This window comes from Rattus rattus, chromosome 8 (genome assembly GCF_011064425.1).
Source record: "Rattus rattus isolate New Zealand chromosome 8, Rrattus_CSIRO_v1, whole genome shotgun sequence".
Lineage (NCBI taxonomy): Eukaryota > Metazoa > Chordata > Mammalia > Rodentia > Muridae > Rattus > Rattus rattus.
In genome coordinates, this window is record NC_046161.1 from 37,558,205 (window position 1) to 37,579,190 (window position 20,986).

Sequence of the window (20,986 nt, forward strand, 5' to 3'; positions counted from 1 at the left end):
CGCCTTCCTCTGCCCTCCCTCAGCTCCGAGTGGGACTCAGAGCCCTTTGGCACCATCAGTGCAAAAAATTAGAGTCAAACATCCAGGTACTAATTTTTTTTACTGGCCTTATAATCAGCAGTACCCGTGGCTAGTGACAGCCATGGTTCAACTCAGTAGTGATTCAGTTTCCAAAACCTTCTCGGACTCCTCTCCCACCCACCCCACCCCTCTGCAGCACCCACCACCACTGAAGCATTCCATTTCTTTGTTCCTATTTCCTGCTCACTGTGCAGGGAATATTTCATACAAGTGCCAGTCAACGCGTAATTATACAAATGCAACAATACCAAGAATAACAAATTTATAATCAAGAAAATAAAAATTTGTTTTCTTCTTTCCCAAAGCCCAACTATCCACAGAACAGACAACAACAAGGGATACACCCATTTTCAAGTGCCCGCCATTTAGTGTACTGAGGACTCTTGTTTCCTGGGGTGGAACCCTAGAGCTGTGTCATCCACACACAGGAGTCATGCGGCACCTCTGAGATGACCCTCAGGAAGGCAGCCTTCTGGCCAGGAGGGCGGGGTTACAGGTTAGTGAGGCCCAGGTAGTCCTCTTTCCTCTTCTGCACTGCCTGTCTACTAACCTCTCCATCCCCGACCGACCTGACCTTGGCTTCAGGAACAATTGATCCTTGGGTGTGCTAAATACAAAGGGCAAAAACTCTCACTACTCAATTAAAAACAAAACAAGGCAAAGTAAAAATTAAAGTGTGCTTTCAAATACGGAATGAAGTCAAATAAATACATCTGATTTTCTCTTTTTCTTACCTACGTACAATTTCATATCCTACACCCAAAGCTCTATACATTTGGTTTTTATTCTGAATCAAAATGCATTTCTGATAGTGAGGAGAGGAGAGTGAGAGACCTGACAGTCCCTCACTGACAGATGTGTGCAGCTGCCAGAATGAAGAACTAGTCCCACTTGGGGCACCCTGGGGCGTGGCTGAGCCCAGGTGGTTCCAGGCAGATCCTCTGTCACACTCTCTTTGTGTCCACTGGAGCCGGGATGTGGTTGATACAGGGCCGACACTCAAAATCCAAAACCTGCAGTCACCTCCAGGACACGGGGCTCTAACTTTTATCTGAGAAGGAAGAAGACGTGGAAACTCAATTAAGAGCAAATTAACATTGTGAAGAACATGTCTTGTTCACTTCTTCAGAGATCACTTGTTCAGAGATGTAAGCTCAAAGCACACAAGCAGAGAGTATGAACTGAACACCGGCTTAGCCTCAGCCAGGGGCCACGCTGCCCTTAGTGTCAGGAGGGCAGAGCAACAGGGCTCCTGGGGGAGAGGGGGCAGCGGCAGCAGCCTGGGTTCTACTGAGTTTGGGGTTTACCAGGCTCCTTCACTCTGCCTTCAGCTTGGAAAGGCAAAGAGAGAGACAAGGGTTGGCACAGGGACTGACAACCACAGCTCTTCTGAGAGCAAGAAGAGCAGAGTTAGCAAACTTGATACATGATGCTTAGAAACAAGCTGATTTTTAAGGACAGGAATAAAATCTCGGGTTTTCATGTTGAAAAATAATAAATTATCCAACGTACTGTTGGTCGGGATGAGCCCACCATTTCACATACCTGAGACCTTGTCGGGGAGGGCTGAGCCAGCCAGCCTTTGGCAAAGAAGGGTGTAACTTTCCTCCACCTTCTGTAACACCAAAGATTTCCATGGGGATGGCACAAGGAAATAAAATTTAGTTGACGGTAGGAATGAAAGTTCTCCTTGTTAAAGGCACGTGACCCCCAATTTCGACATTAACAATAACCACTAAAGATTCTGTTAGCTAGGAGAGGCCAATTTCCTTTGAATAAGTGACCTACCTCTCCACGTAAAACACTGGGGAAGCAAGGGAAGGTGGTCTGCTCACGGCAGACGTCACCCAGGAAAGGCCCCATATCATGTGACAGATGAACACAGAGGCCCCCTAGATACCCTGCCTTGCTGGCCACATAATGACATATGTGAAATTAAACAACAACAACAAAAAAAATCTGTTACATGGAGCTGAGAAAAGCTAAGGGAGACAAGCCCTGAGCTAAGGGGCCTTATTTAGCCCTGACTGATGTCATGAAGAAGAGGAAGCTCTGGCAGCTGCGCTGGTCCAGAGCCGATGCCTTTACCTCACTTTCCCTGGTTCTACACTACGGTCTCCAATTTATGTTGTTACGGAGTGAGAGTGTGTGTGTGTGTGTGTGTGTGTGTGTGTGTGTGAGAGAGAGAGAGAGAGAGAGAGAGAGAGACAGACAGACAGACAGACAGACAGACAGACAGACAGACAGAGAGATAGATGCTTTTTCTTTTTAGTTATTGTTATTGTTGGATTTTATTCTGGTTCATTTGTCTTTTTTGACTTGCTTACATGTTTAGTAAAGAGAGAGAAAAAGGGCACAGAGCTGAACAGGTGGGGAGGTGGGAAGGATCTGGGAGAAATTGGGAGAAGGGGAAGAACCATGATCAGAAGATATTGCATGAAAATAATATATTTTCAATAAAAAAAAAAGAGTCCCCTTCATAAAAACCAGCACAGTAATGTCTTTCACTACTGATTCCCAAAAGCTTCATTTGGGCTCACGTGTTTTGGTGACAAAAGCCACTGGAATCAATTTTTCCCTGCCATGGAACCAACATCACTACTGTACGAGCCATGTGTATGTAACTGATGGGCTACAACAGTCACAGCACTTCCTGGCCTTGATTCCCAGCCCTGAGAGCCTGCCTACCTCACTCCGCATCACCCACAGGATGGAAAACACTGACCCGGCATTTGGGATCTTAAAACGTGGAAACCCAAAACCAGGAACCAGGTACAAACCTACAACTTTCCTGTTCTTACAATCTGTCACAAGACAAACTGTCAACGCCAGCTTTCATTCAGGCCTATTCATGACTAATGGTTAAAGAAGATGAAAACGGGCAGATACAGAACCCAGACCACCTTTGGACATGAGGATCCCATCAATCCAAACTTGCACTCTGCCAACTGTGTTCTTAGGACCAAGGGTTCGGAGGCTGAAATGGGACGTACCTTTAAGTGTTCCAGGTCAGCCTCTATTTTATGAATGTACTCCAGGATTTGGCTTTGTGAATCTGTCCAAGCAGAGGGACTCTGGACCTCAGAGCAAGCATCCTCCACAGCTCTCCAGCGTCGCTGGACCAGGAATTCTGGGGTGGATGGTGAAATCGCCCCCTCGGAAAGGGCATTCTGAGGGGAATGTTGCTGCTGGTGGCTGGAGTCCACAGAAGGGGTGCCTGTCACAGGCTGCAGGGTGAATGAGGAGGCAATCTCCTCATCTGTGGAGCTCTCCTGCACTGCATCATAGCCATCAAGGATCAAACAGTTTCCTATTGGTTGACATAGGACAGTTCGATGAGATTAGCACTGCCACCAGAATGAGGCCAGAATGACAACTTGAAAAGCTACCATGGTGGAGGAACCGTCAACTCTCCAGTTTAGTTTTAACTCTACCAGAATTTACTTCGGATTAAAGCCAATCTTAGCGAACTTTCACAGTAATTTCTAAATAACTTCATATTAGTCAGAGTTTTAAGAGTTTAACACCTTAGCCACAAAGTCCTTACATGATGAACACGAATACCACTCCCCTGCCAAACACCCTTTCCTGGGCTGCTTTCTCCTCCCCGCACTCCCTGACTACAGAAGCATACTCTGCAGTGCTCGCTGCCGCACACTGTACCCAGGTATCCACACCGCCTTTCCTGCATTTCAGTTCCTGCTCAGACCGACCACCATGTCTGCTCTCACTACTCTACCCTGGCTGCAGCTGACCTTACTTGCTTCCTAAAGCTTCTGACCATCTGACGTTTACCACTCACTTTTTTATTTACCATCCCTCTTTCCCCTCAGGCACTTAAGCTTCTTGGGAACAATGACATTTCTGGCATTTTTCACTGTCCAATCTCCCAGCCCCTATGACAGTTTCTGGCAAAGAATAGACTATTGGTTGTATAAAGAAACACACACACACACACTCACACCCCTGAGATACTGAAGCGACCTCCATCCCAGCATATAAGACAGTTTCCATGACCACAATGGAAGTTGAACGCCACTTGCCTGAGATGCGCACATTAACATCCTCCTCTTCCTTTCTGACTGCACCATCACCTTCGGATGGATTATCATCGCTATGTGCTTCACGGGCATCGAAAAAGTGCTCTCCACTGTCATCCAGACCCCCTTCTGGCTCTGCAGTAGGCACCTCTGGGGTCAGGAGCATGTGGTCCATTTCTATGATGTTGCTTGCCTGGCTGTCTTGGGAAGCCAGTATCACCGAATCCTGTACAGCACAGGACTCAGTTGAAGTCCGTGGACTGTCACAAGTTGCAACATCACCAGTTCCAGTTTTAAAAGACATCTGTCCTTCCCCGGCATGACAAGCCTTCACACTTTCCAAGTCCGGAATGCCACTGTCCGCCTGCGCCTCTTCAGAAGCCGGTCTGTATCTTGAGAAGGACTGCCAGTCTTCCTGAGTGGTCTTCTCTGTGAGCCCCAACTGCTGAACCAGCAACTGCTTCAACAAGCCCACTGGAGATTTAGGGCAGGAAGGGGAGAAGAGGGGGAAAGTGAAATCTGGCAGCTGAGTTTCCAATCCCCTCTAAAACTAAGGACACCTCTTAATATTAATCCTACACAATCATTTTTTGCCTTGAAACATGCAATCAAAAATCTATCTTCTACACAACACTTAACATTAAAATACGGCCGACGAGAGTCGTGCATTTTGAATAGGAGGCCTTCTCCGAGAAGTCCTAAATCCACCTGACATCAAGCATGTGCTGTGCTTCAGCTGGGCCAGCAAATGCTTTTCTCCTCAAGAGCAGACTCTGTATTTACAGGCATTATTTTTTCTAACATTTTCCCTCAGGTGAAGGCAATGAAATTGTACAGGAAACGTAAATCCCAATGATTTGGTAGTAGTTTATGTAAGTTCCAAGGTAAGTATTCATTAGGTTTTTGTTTGTTTAAATTACCTTACTAGTGGCATGGCTTCTTTAGGATGTTAAAACTAAGATCCAATTTACCCTTGGGCTAGTCTTAGGCCAAACATCTACAGATGATGTCAGTTCTAGGACCAAGCCATCAAACTACCAGACATCACTAAGTCTGTCTCCTCAGGAGAATGCAGAATAAAGGAGATTATAAATAACTGCAACTGCCTGATTCTACCCCAGGCTTACCCTCTGTTTCTCCAACAAAGAGCTCGGGTCTAAGAAAACCTTCCCCTTTCTCAAGCATTTTAATCTCTCCCCCAAATGCCAGCCCTAAAACTTCATGTCCTGCTACCACTTCCCTGGGGTGGTTTGCCACTCCTCATCTGGAGCTCCTAGTCCACACTGTAGAGGAAAGGCGGTGAGGGAGGCAGGGATGCACAGTGGTCTGTGTGGCTCTTACTTCCCAGGAAAGCACTGAAACTGTCAGCAGACACCCCTTTCCTCTGCCCCAGCATCCACAGAGGTCAGCTGCTCTCAGGATGGAGGGCCCAGCATCCACAGAGGTCAGCTGCTCTCAGGATGGAGGGCCCAGCATCCACAGAGGTCAGCTGCTCTCAGGATGGAGGGCCCAGCATCCACAGAGGTCAGCTGCTCTCAGGATGGAGGGCTCAGCATCCACAGAGGTCAGCTGCTCTCAGGATGGAGGGCTCAGCATCCACAGAGGTCAGCTGCTCTCAGGATGGAGGGCCCAGCATCCACAGAGGTCAGCTGCTCTCAGGATGGAGGGCTCCTTATGCAGTGCTTGTTCTAGCCTGAACCTAACGACTGCAAGAGCTGACTGTGTAAGGACGCTACTCCAAGCCTCTTTCCATCCAAATCTCCGAGCGGCTCTCAGCCACATTAATACATTTTTGTCTGTCAGTCATAACTACCTTTAAAACCTCACGTGGTTCTCTGTAGCTGGAGCAACTATTCTTGGACTTTCTCTACCTCACTGTATCTGAGAGATGTGCTATCCTCCTGTCTGTAATAGTGGTTCCCAACAAAGCTGGAGGAGGTAGGGAGGGGCAGCAAACAAGGGGGGTGTGTGTGTGTGTGTGTGTGTGTGTGTGTGTGTGTGTGTGTGTGCGCACATGGGCACATGCATGTGCATGTTAGAAGCTGTTACGAAGAATATTAAATCTCCATACAAAATGTAGAGCATGTGTAATATAAAACAGCTCCTAAAAGCCTATGATGTTTCTGTCCATCAAATATGGAAGACAGAACATGGTATTTAGAATTCCCAACAGTGAGACTTCTCAGCTCATCTTCTTGATTCCTAAACCTGTCTCCTGTGCTCATCAGCTGACAGTGTGCACAGGCTCACTGTGCCTGGAGCACGCTGTGGTCCTGCCCCTACCAACAGTTCCATCTGAACGGCTTTATTCTGCATATTTCTCCTGATCTTAATCATACTCAAATGACAGGCATATGTCCTTCTGCTTCTACCTGCTGCTTCCCTTCTCTGACCACGCCACCCAGATAGATTTGACACATACACAAAAGCCTCATTATTCCTGGAATATTTGCTTTTAAAAGTGGCAGTGGGGTCCTATCATCTTCCCAACTAGACTGTAAATTTCTTGAGGAAAAAAAATCATAGGTTAGACTTTTGTGTATTTTCCATAAAAATGCATTGCTTTTTCTCTCTAAAGGTCTCCCAAAACATCATATGACTCTGGTACTTAGTAGCTTCACAAGTTATGAAAAAACTTACAATTTCTCAGTGCGTCCAATGCCCACCGCTCCTCTGACACGGGCAAGTGTGGATCTGAGATTGTGACTGGATACCCGCCATCACCTTCCTTGAAGGTCCCATTTGCATGCTGCTCCTTTGCAAACTGTGTTGCGGTCACAAAGAGATGTTCTGCCTCTGATTTGCCAGGGGTATTCAGTGAATGGGACTGAGGTTTTGACGAAATTAAGGGAGATTCTAATCCCAAAACTCTGTCTGTTCAGTGGAGCAGAAAACGTAGATTATTCCTAAACAGACATCTCATTTTCAACATGGAACATTTATGTCGGGGGCAGAGGGAAACCACAAAAGCTACAGGCATCGTCCGCTGGGGAGACACACAGCACAGAGCAGTGCTGTGCTGGCACACGGGAGGCTCAGAGGCAGCAAGTGCTGACGTGCATGGTTGGGCCCCGCACAGAGACTTCCTTTTAATCGGTAACGTGTTACACCCAGCGTACTCGTCTACGTGGCTTACCTGGACTCTGCAGACCAGCGACAGAAAGATCATGGTGCTCCACTTTCAACTTGGCTGGTTCTTCTTCGTCATTGTCTCCTCTATAAAAAGAGGAAAAAGAAAACAATCCCTGAGCTTTAGAAGATGCCCAACGTCATGGCATTCAAGTGAACTGCTCACGTCTTCCCGACAGGAGCGTAATGGCACTCACTCGCAAGGTGGCGGCTGTGGGAGGGGAATCGGCTTTGTGGACTGCTCCTTCACTGAGGCGGCCATCCGACAGATGAGGTCTTGCCAGCTTCAGGGGGTGAAAGAGATGCAGAGCACAGGAGGGAAGCAGGACACCCAGTAAATACTCTCAGAACGAAAGAGAGAATACAAAACCAAACACCGTGTGCTGCCAGAGCACATCTTTAGTTTGGCACACTCTTGTTGGGATCCTAAAATATACTTTAAAGAAAATCCAACATGAACACATTACCCATTTAGAAGATTAACTTGGAACTTCCGAAAATTGTTTTCCTTACAAAATTTACTTTTAAGTAGAATAAAATAAAAATGAAAACTTCAATCTCAAAAGAAACAAATTCTTAGAGGAATGTTCCCAAAAGGATACAAGAGGAAGTACTTTATTTCTACAGTATCTTTCAGAATCTTATAATAGAAAGTCTGTGGGCTGAATGGTGGCTCTGTGGTGAGAGCCCGCTGCGGTTGCAGTGGATGGCCATTCGTTCAGTTCCCAGCACCCACCCAGCGAGCTCACAACCACCTGTAACACCGGCTCCAGAGGCTCTGATAGCCTCCTCTTCTGGCTTCCGCAGACACCTACCCACACACACACACACACACACACACACACACACACACACACACACACACACACACTGAAATAAATCTTAAGAAAACAAGTATGTGGAACATTTATTCTTCGGATAATTCAGTATCAATTAGAAAGGGTAATTAAATCTGATACATACACTGTCTTTTCAGAAACCGTCTGTGCTACCAATTCATAAATTTGGGCTCCATTATCTGACATGGAGATGACGAATAAAGCTTTGTTATCTAGAAAAGAAGAAAACAAAACTTACTCTACTACTGTGGCCAACCCATGACCATACAGGCATTAACATTCTACATCTTAATTTAGATAAAAATTATGTATGTTCACTTTGAAAAACTTGACCAAGTTTATAAACTTAAATTTTGTGCAATTTACTGTAAGCTACATTGTAACTTAAATAATGTTTACAAAAGTCAACACAGAACTTAATTAGAAACAAAAATAAGTCAAAGTTCAAATTACTTGAACTCTAGGAATTGAAGTGAAGAGAGACCATGTTAATTTGGGACAGAAAAGCAAGGGAGGGAGGGGATAAGGGAGAAAAGTAGGGACATGAATAGAAAGTTGATCTAGCCAAAACTTGACATTATAGAAATACATGAAATTCTCAAACAATAAACATAACTGACTTCATAAAAGTTCTGTCCTGTAAAGGCTATGTCCTGCCCAAGCATAACATGCTTTGGAGTTCTAACAAGCCTATAATTATGAATGAAAATGTTTATATGAACACACACACACACACACACACACACACACACACACACACACACACATATACACCTATACTACAGAATCCAATGCTATCCCTTGTTTTAAACTGCTATATTTCTATATTGTTAAGAATGTTTGAGAAACACTGCAGGAAAGTGTTTGCAAATTTTGCTGTCATGAAATTAAGTTGTATAAAGGAGCTCATCGGAATACAGTTAAACTGTGGCTTACCAACTTAGACTGATATATAAAAAACCAGAAAACAAATTCAGGGCTGGAAAGATGGTTCAATAGTTAAGAGCCCTAGGTTCCAACACCCACATGGCAACTCTGTTAACTCCAGTTTTAGGGGAGCCCATGCCTTCTTCTGGCCTCCAAGGGCATCAGACTTGCACATGGTGCCCAGACATATATGCAGCCAAAACACCCATACACATAAAATAAAAATAAAATTAAAACAAAATAGTCAATTCCCCCACCTCTTCAATTTTCATGGTTTTCCAACACACAAACACACCATTCATTGGCAGCCATGTCACTGGGTTACCCCTAAAGCACTCACAGCTTTCTTGGTACTTACCATCAATTTAAACATAAAACAAACACCAAAGTAATTAATGTACTTAAACTTTTAAATGCAGAAAACCAGTGAGGCAACCTTGCGGTCTCAAATAATTTGGAGGTGTAAACTTCCAATAAACAATTCCATTCACATTTCCACGTATAAACAAAACCACGGGTGAAGCTCCTGCACAGCCTCGCACTGAATCCACGGCAGAGCTCGCATCCCGCGGCAGCCGCGCTCACCTGTGGCCACCTGTCGGACCAGCACTGTGCTGAGCTTAATGACAGGGCTGAAGGTGTGCTTGCTGTCGGCCGTGGAGGCCAGGATCTTGCTGTGGCACCTCAGCACCAGCCTGTCGTCCTGCTTCTGTAGCAGCACAAGAATGTCTTCCAGCAGCAGTGTATACAGATCTGGAAATGAACACGGACAAACTGCTAAGTACAGAGATTTAAAGTAATCCGCAAAGGAAATTATTTCTGGAAAACCTAGCTAACTTTAAAAAACAGATTTGCAAACTATCTTCTTTAAATTTCATTTTTAATTGTTCATTTTAGTATGTTTCATGGGAGCATCATCTAAGAGTTGCAAGAATTAAAAAAATGCTCCCTCACTGCAAGAACCTCAAAGATACTAGCTTATAGATAGAGAACTCCAGGGTTCACCAGTAGATAGATGATGGAAATATGGCTGAAGCATGACAGTTTTCTGCTGTGTTCCTAAACGAACACATAACATGCTTTACACTTAACCACAAGCACACAAGCATCTCCTATAGATGTTCAGATACTGCGGAACAGCACTGCCCTCCTAGTGAAACCTGAAGATGACTGCACTCCCCCCGGCAGGCTTTCCCTCCCTTCCCTTTACACTCTCACCTCACAGGAACACCAGACTCACCAATGCTTTTATCTCTATTCACCTTCCAGACCAACGGCCCTTCATGAATCATCTTTCTTTTTGTTAAATCCAAATTCTGCCGAAGTAAACAGAATTATACGTGAATTACTTCCAAGAATATTTCATCAGTGGTGCCCCAGCTAGTATAACTATCTTTTCAAAGCAGTCTTAATATAAAAGGTTTCATTCACAAGCAACCACAGTATGCTACCTGCCTTGAAAATGGAACCGTCCACATTAAAACAGCCTGCACAAGACCTTCTAAAGGAGAAGCGTCTTACAGAAAAGCATCCATGAGCATTCTCTCCAAACCTCCCTCCGGATGAGTACCAGCTTATGAACAGCATTACAAAGAGGTACTACAGATCCTCACTCCTCAGCTGCCATAAACCGGATGCAGATGATGCGTGCTGGACGTACACATCTCAACAGGGTTTCTGAGTCTAGAATTCTAATTCCTAGCACGCTTACCTGCTGAACCAGTTCTCCAGTCTCCCAAAGAAAGTTTTAAGGGACAGCATTTGTTATGAGGGTGTCAAGCACTGTCACTGCCAGCCACTTGTTAGTAAAAGAGCCATGGCTTAGCACTGGCATCTGAGGGGAACTTGCATTCTTCGGAAGGTAAGGGAATACACACATTAGCGTGCTTTTTGATAAACTATTGTGTAACTCTGCCAAAACAACCACCAGTAGGCTGGTATTTTTTAAAAAAGAAACTTAATATCCTAAAAAAGTTTTTAATATTAAAGTCCGGGCAAGACGTCGCAGTTAGTGAGCAGCTAGTTCTTCCTTTATTGGTTTCAACCCTCGCTTTTTAAAAGTGTCATAGAAAAATTATGTTTACTCCATGATCTGAAAAGTCCTTGTTGTAAACAGGGAAAGTACAGAGCAAATTAAAATATTCTAGTAGCTCGTGTTCCCAACAATTCCTGCCATATACTTATGGCTTCTCACAAAATACTCCTGTGACAAACATGAATGCACCCTTGACACAGAGCAGACATTCAACAGCAGAATGGGGTCACAAATGCAGACAATCTACCAGGCAGACCTCCTTCAAGGACGGCTGTTCCCACTGGGATGTTAACTGCCTGCGGGTCTATAGTACTTTTTTTTTTTTTTTTTTTTTTGGCTTTTAATTATGATTAGACCATCTCTCACCCTGAGCTCATCAACATTGGTACTCAGACAACTTGAGATTGGAGGTGTCAAGGCGACGCTGATAGTCTTCTAAGCGCTGGAAATTAACAGGATGGAGCCAAGGTTAGACTTGGGCATGAACAACCTCTGTTTCTGAATCACATCATGTCTTAAACCTGCATTTTACAAACTGCAATACCAGCTGAGACGGCCAAGCCCCTCCTTCTCAGCGCGCCTTTCCCTTCGTCATTGGAGAAACTCACTTTCCTAGTTTCCCCCTTCCTCCAGCTGCCCCTTCTGATTTTCTACTAAGTAAGCTTACACCTAGTTTCTGAACATATACACCACGTACGCAGTACAACTCCAGAAGGTGCCATAAGGTATATTATAAAAGCATGCTCACCCCACCCCCTGGTTTCTCTAAAGAAGCCATCCTGAGGTTCATTTCTTGGCTGACTTTTGAGACAATCCTATGCAAACAGAATGCACATGTGTATGAGTCTGTCTGTCTTTCTGTGTGTTGTGTGTCTATATAAAAACAAGATGGAGGAGCATAATATCGGCATTCCTTCAGCGTTCCAGTACATGTTCCTCTTATCTGTTCATAGAGTACGCTGACTGCTGGGTTTTGGTTTTTTGTCCATTTGACACATCTGGAAGAGGGAACCTCCACTGAGAATATGCGTCCCTCAGACTGCAGGCATGTCTGTGGGGCACTGTTTTAATTAACGATGATGTGGGAGGGCCTGGACCACTGTGGGCAGTGCCACCCCTGGGCAGGTGGGCCTGAGCTGTGTAAAGAGACAGGCTGAACAAGCCATGGGGAGCAAGCCAGAAAGCTGCCTCCATGGTCTCTGCTTTAGTACCTGCCACCAGGCTCCTGGCTGGGCTTCCCAAGGACAGACTATAATACGGAAATGTAAGCCAAATAAACCCTTTCCTCACCAAGATGATATCAGTAAGTGTTTTATCAGAGCAAAGAGAAGCAAACTGAGACACATTCCTCTTTCTCTGTGTATAGAGTTCATCAGTATACCTCAGAGATTGTTTTAAGGTAGCACAGAGAAGTGTTTTCTTAAATAACCACATAGCATTCAGAGTTCAAACTGTGAATCAACTGTAAGTACACCTTACTAATGGGCACTGAGGTTACTTACAATGTTTGACAATAACAAATGATACAGTAATAAAACAGGTTTTTAGTCTTGTGCGTTGTACCCCTATAAAAATACGTTGTGGGATAAATGTCTAATCATGCATGCTGTACATCTGTACAGATATGTCTGTATGATAAATTTCTAAAAACAACTGCTTAAAGGGGTTTGAGCATTTCCCCTCAACGGAAATACAAAAGGCCCTCGTGCGTATGTGGCCGAGCACTCCGCAGTCGGCTCACTATGTCTGTTACAGACCGCCCTTCGCTCCATCTCCCAGGTTGGCTTTGCCTTATGCTCTAGACGCATTTCTAAGTAATCTCACATACGTGCACACCCCTAGAGACTGTGACACGTACACCACTGCAGAATGCACAGCATGAGATCCGGTATGCGTGAGTGGTTTCTCTCTTAAAGTTTTATGGATGCAGTAGTGTGCATGCATATACATGTCTGTGTGTCGGAGCCTCGTGTGGAGATCGGGGAGCTTGTGGGAGTCGGTTCTCCTTCCGCCACGTGGGCGCTAGGGACTGAACCCAGGTTGTCGCCTTGGCGGCAGGTGCCTTCCTTCATCTGCTATGCCATCTTGCCAGCCCCTTGGGTTCTTTTTTTAAACTTTACCCACAATAAGATGCACACATCTTAAGTGTACTTTTTCATGAATTCTGGCAAATAATACACTTGTACGAGTCAATCTCCTACTAAGACATGAAGTAATGTGGTCTCAGACAATATTGTATGGTTCTTCATATTTCTCCCAGTTAGAGCTCTACACTACGCCCTCGGAGGCAACTGCCTTTCTTATTTATTCTACCATCACTAATCAGTTTAATATCAGTTTAATCAGTTCACACAAATAAAATGATGTATATGTGGTCTTTTGCGTCTGGTTTCGTTCAGTCATGACGATGTTAATTAGATCCATTCTGTCTGTGTCTGGCAGCCTTCTAAGTTACGTCTATGAGTATACACGATTGCTTTACCTGCTCACCTGCTGAATTCTTGAGCTGTTTCCCAGCCTAGAATGACCATGAATAAAGCTACCACAAAATTCCTATGCAGGTCTGTTTGTAGGTATACATCTTCACTTCTCTTCAGTAAATCACTACAGACCGCAGGACAGAAGTACAGACATGGGCCATTTAATTTAATAGACAGCGCCAAACTCCCTCTTGGGGCTTCATCCTTTTGTACCCAAACAACACTTCTGAGAACACTTCTGATTAGCAAACAAATGCCCTGCGCATCAGCTGTGCAATGATCCTCTCGGCAACTGCAGATCCAGATACACCATTCAGTCACCCACTCAGCGGTCCCCACTGCTCTCCTCTAGCTTGTCTTTTTTCTTACCTGCTTGTTTTCTGCCTCCCTGACAGCCTGATTTACATAATTTAAGATCTGACGACACTGATCTGCAGCCTTCTTCACCTTTTCCCTTTCTGAAGGCCATTCTAATATGGGGAAGGAACAGAAAATTAGGAAAACAAGAAAATGCACATACATGACGTCATTTTATTCAAATGAGTGTAAGAAGATTTTTATGAATACCTTCAACATTTTTATACCTTTAAGTTAAAACCTATGGCACAGTCTCTATCCAGGTAGTCTTTACATAGGTCAGACTTCTGATTATCATAACTTAAAACACACATAATCACTAAAAACATTTTTTTAAAGTTGCATGCTACTTACAAAGCTGAGGCAGGAGGATCACAGCTTGTGGTTAGCCTTAGCTTCATGCTAAGACCTGTCTCGAAATACTTATTTTGTTTTTCAAGACAGGATTTCTCTGTGTATCCTTGACTCTCCTCACTCAGAAGACCGTGCTGGCACTGTCCAGTTTGAATAGGTTTAAGGGACTGGCAATGCAGCTAAGTGATAGAGCTCCTGCCTAACATGCGAACTGTAAGTCGATCTCAGTACTAAACGGATGAAAAAGGAGAAGAATTCACAGTACAGAGCGCTGGATGCAAGAGCAATGCCTTGCATTAAAACCCCACTGTTAGGCACTCCCGTGGAAGGCCTCTTACGCTGTACAAACAGGACCCTCTTACCCTGGAACTGCAGTGTAGAACCCGGATAACTATGACCACTGGGATTTGTACGCAGTCTTTTTAGGTGACAGCTCTGAAGAATCCCAGAATCAGTTTGCATTTGAGACCATATTTAAAGGAGAACAATTACAACACTAGCAGTGCTAAAAGATGAACATGTCATGGACACGCTGTCATCTCTGCACTGAAGAGAGCCACCAGACTAGAGTGAAACCGTAATCTTCAAACAGCGTGACCGCTCCACCGGTCAGACACATGAATAAACGTAAAGCCACATATATGCCAGGCACCACAGTCTGTGATCCCCAATGTGCATTCCTAGGCGCAAGTGTAAGAGTCAGGAGTTTGGAGCATAAAATTCAGAATCGTTTGTTTCAAGATGAGAAGGGTGGAATGAAAATGCATTCGTTCAGCTTCCTAAAAGTCCTTTCAGAGACACAAAACATCTCTCCGACCCAGTATAAAGCCTTTCAAAGCAATGAAAGATGGGTGAATTTTCCCTAGAGGCTCAGGTGACAATTACTCTACACTTTGTAGGCCAAATGACCTCTGCTCCAAATGCTCAGTGCTGCTGCTGAGTGCAAAATCTCTCAATAAACAAAGCATACAACAGACGGCCTCCACGTGCTGTCTCCAACAGAAGCTTGCTGTCGTAAACAGACGGCGAGATGCGGGTGTGGGGTGTGTGCCCACAATCCCCCCACCTAGGGCAGCGGCTCACAATCTGCCTAAAGCTGCGACCCCAGCCATAAGGTTATTTTCATTGCTACTTTATAATTCCAATTTTGCTACTGTGATGAATCATAATGTAAATACTTTTAAAGACAGAGGTTTGCCAAAGGGGTCTTGACACATAGATTGAGAACCGCTGACCTAGGAGGTAAGAACAAAAGGATCAGGGGTTCAAGACCACCCTCAGCTATATATGTATACTTCATGATGAACCAGGTTCTGTGATTCGTTGTCTTAAAAAAATTTTTTTTGAAATAAAAACCAGGCAGGGACCTCAAAGTGGCCCTTGCACCACAGTACACCAAACTCTGTGTCTGAACTACTATTAGAGGGCACAGTCCAAACCAGCTGGAGACATCACTCTGCTTTCTCAGGAAATGTCCGCCATACAACTGGCAGAAATCAATTCTATGCATCAGAAGCCATGAGAGATTACTTATGTAGCGGGACATATTCTGGGGTTTTGCTATTAACTTTTAAAGAAAGCATGTGTGTGTGTGTGTGTGTGTGTGTGTGTGTGTGTGTGTGTGTGTGTGTGTGTGTGTGTGTGTGTGTGTGTGCGCTTGCATTACCTATATAAGAGTCTATGCATGTGGATGCTCACAGAGCCCAAAGAATGGTGTTAGATCTCATGGAGTTGGGAGTTACAGTGGATGTCAGCCACCGGGTGTGGCTGCTGGGATCCCAGCTCTGGCCCTTGCAAGAGCACTTATCCACTAAGCCCTTTCTCCAGTTGCCTGCTTTTGTTTCAGCCCAAATGCTGTACCTGTGTATTTGGCGATATTATCCAAAAGAAGGGGGTACTTGGTGAGCCTCTGCATTTGGGTGGGAATGATATCCTTCAGCTGAAGACGACGGCACAGGGGGTTACTCTCAGCATCCTGAAACCAAAGTGGAAGACGTCAACTAACAAGCAGTACTAGGACAAAGAATTACAAAACACATATCATGTAGTTACTAGAAATGCCACTGTATCAGAGGCCTGGTTATTAGACAAAGATGCTTCTAAAAAGAGAGAAAAAAACATTACGCATCCTAATTCTGTTCCAGGACAGCCAAGGCTACACAGAGAAACCTTGTCTCAAAAAATGTTGAAAAAAAAAAAAAGTACACTTACTAACTTATTACCCACTGTTCTAAGTAGATCCAGGGACCACTAGTCTGGGTGTGCTAGCTTACATGCATCAGGGGCCTACACACCTTTAAATAACGTGACAATGCGCACTTCAGACTCTGTGAGCTAGTCTTCAGACAACTGAGTCTGCTGTTGTAATGAAGGGCAGCAATAGGTGAATGGACATGGCTTTATGTAATAAAATATAAAGAGGTTCCCTCCAAGATCCCCATTCTCAGGTATATAAATGGGAATATGTGATTCCATCCCCTTGAGTGTGGGTGGAGTCTATTCTATAATTAGTTTACTATCACTTGATTCTGATTTAATCAAAAAGAGGAGGCTCGGTCTAACTTGCTCAGAGGTGTCTGGGACCCCAATTCTTGTCCTTGTGAGAGCAGCAAGTGTTCTTAGCCACCGAGCCATCTCTCAGCCCTAAACTTTAAAAGCAATCTGGACCAGAGAAAAGCATTCCTATTAGCTTGGAAAAAAAGAAAAAAAGAAAAAGCAAAAATCCACCTCTGTGGACAGCTCAAAGGCCACAGGAGGAGACAGGTAGCCCGGGGAGCCAGGACTGACTACTGGCCAACAACAAGCCAGAAAGCAGAACCTCATTTTGTGTTTACAAAAAGTAAAAAATAAATAGAATAAATTAATTTTAAAAAATCAACCATTGGCTTAAACAAGCTTCAGGTGAGGGTTGCAGCTCAGAGCACATTTGATAAGATCCAAGGGGAAGGCTCCTGTTACCCTGTAGCCATACTCTTAAACCACATGCACTGTGACTGCTGCTTACCAATGCAGCAGCAGAACAAATGCTGGTGTCCAGGGATCTCTATTTATAAAACAGCAAGTGGCTGGAGACAGCCTCTTATCTACCCCAGCCCTACCCCAGTACCCTCAACCCTCCCACGCCTGGTAAAACCACCATCTCAAACTTGAGCGATGTGCTCTTCCTCAGTGACTATGGGCCAGGCCTGCTAGCACAGGCCTGCAAACTCATGGCTGCATGAGACACAGGCAGAGCAAAAGCCTGGGCAACTCAATAAGACCCCACCACAAAAAGCTATAAGAACGGCTAGGCTCATCGCTCAGTGGAGAGGGCCTGCCGAGACACCGAACAGTTGAATGTGGCTTTTCCTAATTAAAGCTGCTAGGGAAACATGGCTATCTATGTCAAACGTTTCAATTTTCATGTGTATTTTTTATTATTCATCATTCCAAAGACATCTTTATTCCTTTCAGTGATTCAAGACACAATATAAAGCTCTTTTTAAATGCTGACATATTGGGTGGGGCTGGAGAGATGGCTCAGTGGTTACGAGCATCGGCTGCTCTTCCCGAGGAGCCAGGTTCGATTCCCAGCACCCATGTAACAACAGCTGACATCTATCCAGTCCCAGGGAACTCAATGGCCTCTCAGGACCATGCACAGACTTGGTACCCAAACATATATTCAGGCAAAACACCCATATTCAAAAGATAACGGGTTGGGGATTTAGCTCAGTGGTAGAGCGCTTGCCTAACAACCGCAAGGCCCTGGGTTCGGTCCCCAGCTCCAAAAAAAAAAAAAAAAAAAAAAGATAAAAACATAAATGGGGGGATTAATATTAACATAGATGAACACTGTAAGTCAGAATTCTTCAAGTTTATTCTATAATTAGTACAAAACTTGTCCAGAGGTCATATAACTTGCTCAACTCACTTGCACAAAAGTCTGGAATCGAGAATCCTTTTTCTGGCGAGACTTGATCATTTCCAGGGCGAAAGGCTGGTTACTGCAGAATGTGGCAGCAGCGTGCTTCAGCTTCTCCTCCCCTGGTCCACTGAACTGTGCCAAGAACGCAGAGAAAAGAGAAAGAAACACTGAGCATCCACCCATGAGGCCAAGTGAGATGAAGGTGGCCACAGTCTTTCGACATCCCAGGGAACATCCTCAAATGCAAGAGACGGAGCTTTGTACACAGAGGCAGGAGCAATGGTGCCACATGGAGGACTCACCCTGACACCACAGGCCATATGCCAACGTTTTTGTGCCAGTAGCCTAGTGTATTATCTCTCAGTCTACACTGCTTGCAAATTAGAAAGGTTGACATCTGGAGAGTACGAGACACAAAATGTCTGGAGACTGTGATTACTGTTTCCTTTCTATAGACTCTGACTCCATTACAAGAACACTCGCAATCCGTGTGTTAGGAGCTTTCCTTCCTACTCACTTCCATCACAAGTTGAGTGGAAACAGAAAGAAAATTCCCCACTGTGTCACCTGTGCGGGGACTAAAGGGGGACTGGGCATAGATCCATGAACTTACAAATCTCTTTTGCAACTACATATTATATACGCATACATGGTATGCCTCTTCCTAGTATCTTCCTCTCATAAATTTGTTTGTAATAATCCGTCTGTAGGTTTACTCAGACCCTCACCTGGAGGTTCTCAATGAAATGCTTAACAGCTGCTTTACCATGAGGCGGTCTCAGAAGGCAAACATACCTTTTCAGCTGTATACTATCACCTCTATTTTGTTTATTTTTGCTTGGGAGTGGTTCTCAACCTTCCTAATGCTGCAACCCTTTAATGCAGTCCCTCCTGTTGTGGTGACCCCCAACCATAAAATTATCTTGGTTGCTATTTCACAACTGTAATCTTGCTGTTGTTATGAACCGTAATGCATATATCTGTGTTTTCGATGGTTTTAGATGACCTCTGCAAAAGGGTCAGTCCATCCCCCAAAGAGGCCATGACCAACAGGCTAAGAACCACTGCACTAGGCTATCCAGGCTGCCTCACACCCCCAGCCATCCTGCCTGTGTCCTGAGTGTGGGTATTGCACACAGAACTTCGAAGCTCGCTTTCCCACCACTTTTACACTTTACAAACAAGTGCTCTGTACTTAGCCAAGAGGACTTTCTGTACAGCAGTCCAATTTCTAAAACTCTATCACATGGGAAGGCATTCTATAAAATGTTCTTTTGTAGCTTATCTATAGATGAATTATTTTCTTCAAGTAGGTTACATAAAATAGTATTCAAACTGGTTGGTCAAAGTTTATACTGTTATTTTCTTATGGATAGGATGCTCAGGCTAGGAATGTGGCCCAGCAGTTGAACCACTTGTGTTAGACCCACAGGGCCCTGAGTTCAATCACTAGCACTGAAAAGTAAGTGCTGAAGGACGAGACTGGCAAAGCTAATGGCAGGCATGCTGTCTGTCAGGAACCAGGAACACAGAACAGCTGGGCTTACTGAGAAAATGCCGGGATCCCAGCAGGTCTGCGGTCTCCTACAGAGCCAAGACTGAGAAAATTTCTCTAAACACTCTCTTCTCTCTTCCCTGCCCCCACCTCTCAATTCAGCACTTGAGAGCAGAGGCAGGCAGATCTGGGTGAGTCCAAGATCAACTGAAGCTACAAAATACCAGGCGCCAGGTCTAACTGCTGAGACCCTGTCTAAAGCAAAACAACCAGACTTCCACAGTTTTCCCACCATGCACTGGGTGACAGCAGAAGTCATGTGTCTTACACGCCACTGTCTCTAGAACTATACAGTTTGTTCAACAGTTGACAATCAGAGGCTGGAGAGACGGCTGCGTGGCTAAGAGCACTTGCTGCTCCTCTGAGGGCTTAGGTTCAGTTCCGAACGACCTACGGCTACATCTCCAGGGAACCCAAGCTGGGTCTAGCGCCTTCTTCTCACCTCTGCGGGCACGAGCCGTGCAATGGTACACACACATACACACAGACAGGCAAGACAATCATATACACACAACAAAATAAATCAGTACAGTTAGACAAAGACAGCGAGGTGACAGTTATCACAGCCTCTGAATTCTGTCCTTATATTGGGAATAAGTTTAAGTCGTTTTCACTACTGACACTTATGAAGTATAATTGCCTAATATTATATGTGTTTAAGATCTGAACAGCAGAAGATGGCAAACATTTAAACTGACAGGATGCACTACTCTCTCTCCTTTGAGATAAGGAACCAGTGTACCTGCATCCCAATGAGACGGAGCACTTAGTCTGACTGCATACTGATTAGAACAAACTAACCAATAAAATAATATGTGGAACCCTTTTCGACTTTGCTTATTAACTCTGCAAAATGGATGTGTTTAGTTTGGATACATTTATTACTTACCCCAGAATCTGATCTAATGTCTATAAAAATATTTAAAAGACGTTCTCAATTTCCTTACCCAGAGGAGCAGATCTTCCCCAATATGATCAATAACTGAGGTCTCGTTCCTTTTTCGGACAGCTTTCATCTGCTCATTCAACCCAACTAAGGGAGAAAAGAGAAAAACAGATTAAGTCCAGACTCATTTTACTTTGAACTACTGGTGGACAAAGCAGTTACCCTTAGTTTTTTTTTAAGTTTTCAGTGTGGTATAGCTGTTCCCAATCTCCATTACTGTAATCTGCGCATGGCCTGACACAGCTAGAGCCCAAAAGCTCTTCCTGGACACAGGTCCTAACATCTTAAGCTCTGTTTTTAGGAACTAGCACGCTGACCATAGTGTGGGTAAATATG

At 44.5% G+C, this 20,986-nt stretch overlaps 1 protein-coding gene across 1 annotated transcript in view; it reads right to left on the reverse strand.

Moving 5' to 3' along the window:
* Positions 1-328: 328 nt before the first annotated feature.
* Positions 329-20,986, reverse strand: part of Arhgef12 (Rho guanine nucleotide exchange factor 12) — a 122,969-nt gene continuing 102,311 nt past the window's right edge. Inside the window, 16 exon segments of the mRNA XM_032910092.1 lie at positions 329-1,132; positions 1,627-1,696; positions 3,075-3,391; positions 4,125-4,595; positions 6,762-6,995; positions 7,258-7,337; positions 7,448-7,534; positions 8,214-8,301; positions 9,602-9,769; positions 10,257-10,332; positions 11,418-11,436; positions 11,438-11,493; positions 13,901-14,001; positions 16,103-16,217; positions 18,156-18,281; positions 20,652-20,737. Of these exon segments, the coding sequence (XP_032765983.1) occupies positions 1,122-1,132; positions 1,627-1,696; positions 3,075-3,391; positions 4,125-4,595; positions 6,762-6,995; positions 7,258-7,337; positions 7,448-7,534; positions 8,214-8,301; positions 9,602-9,769; positions 10,257-10,332; positions 11,418-11,436; positions 11,438-11,493; positions 13,901-14,001; positions 16,103-16,217; positions 18,156-18,281; positions 20,652-20,737 (2,105 nt within the window). The 3' untranslated portion in view covers positions 329-1,121.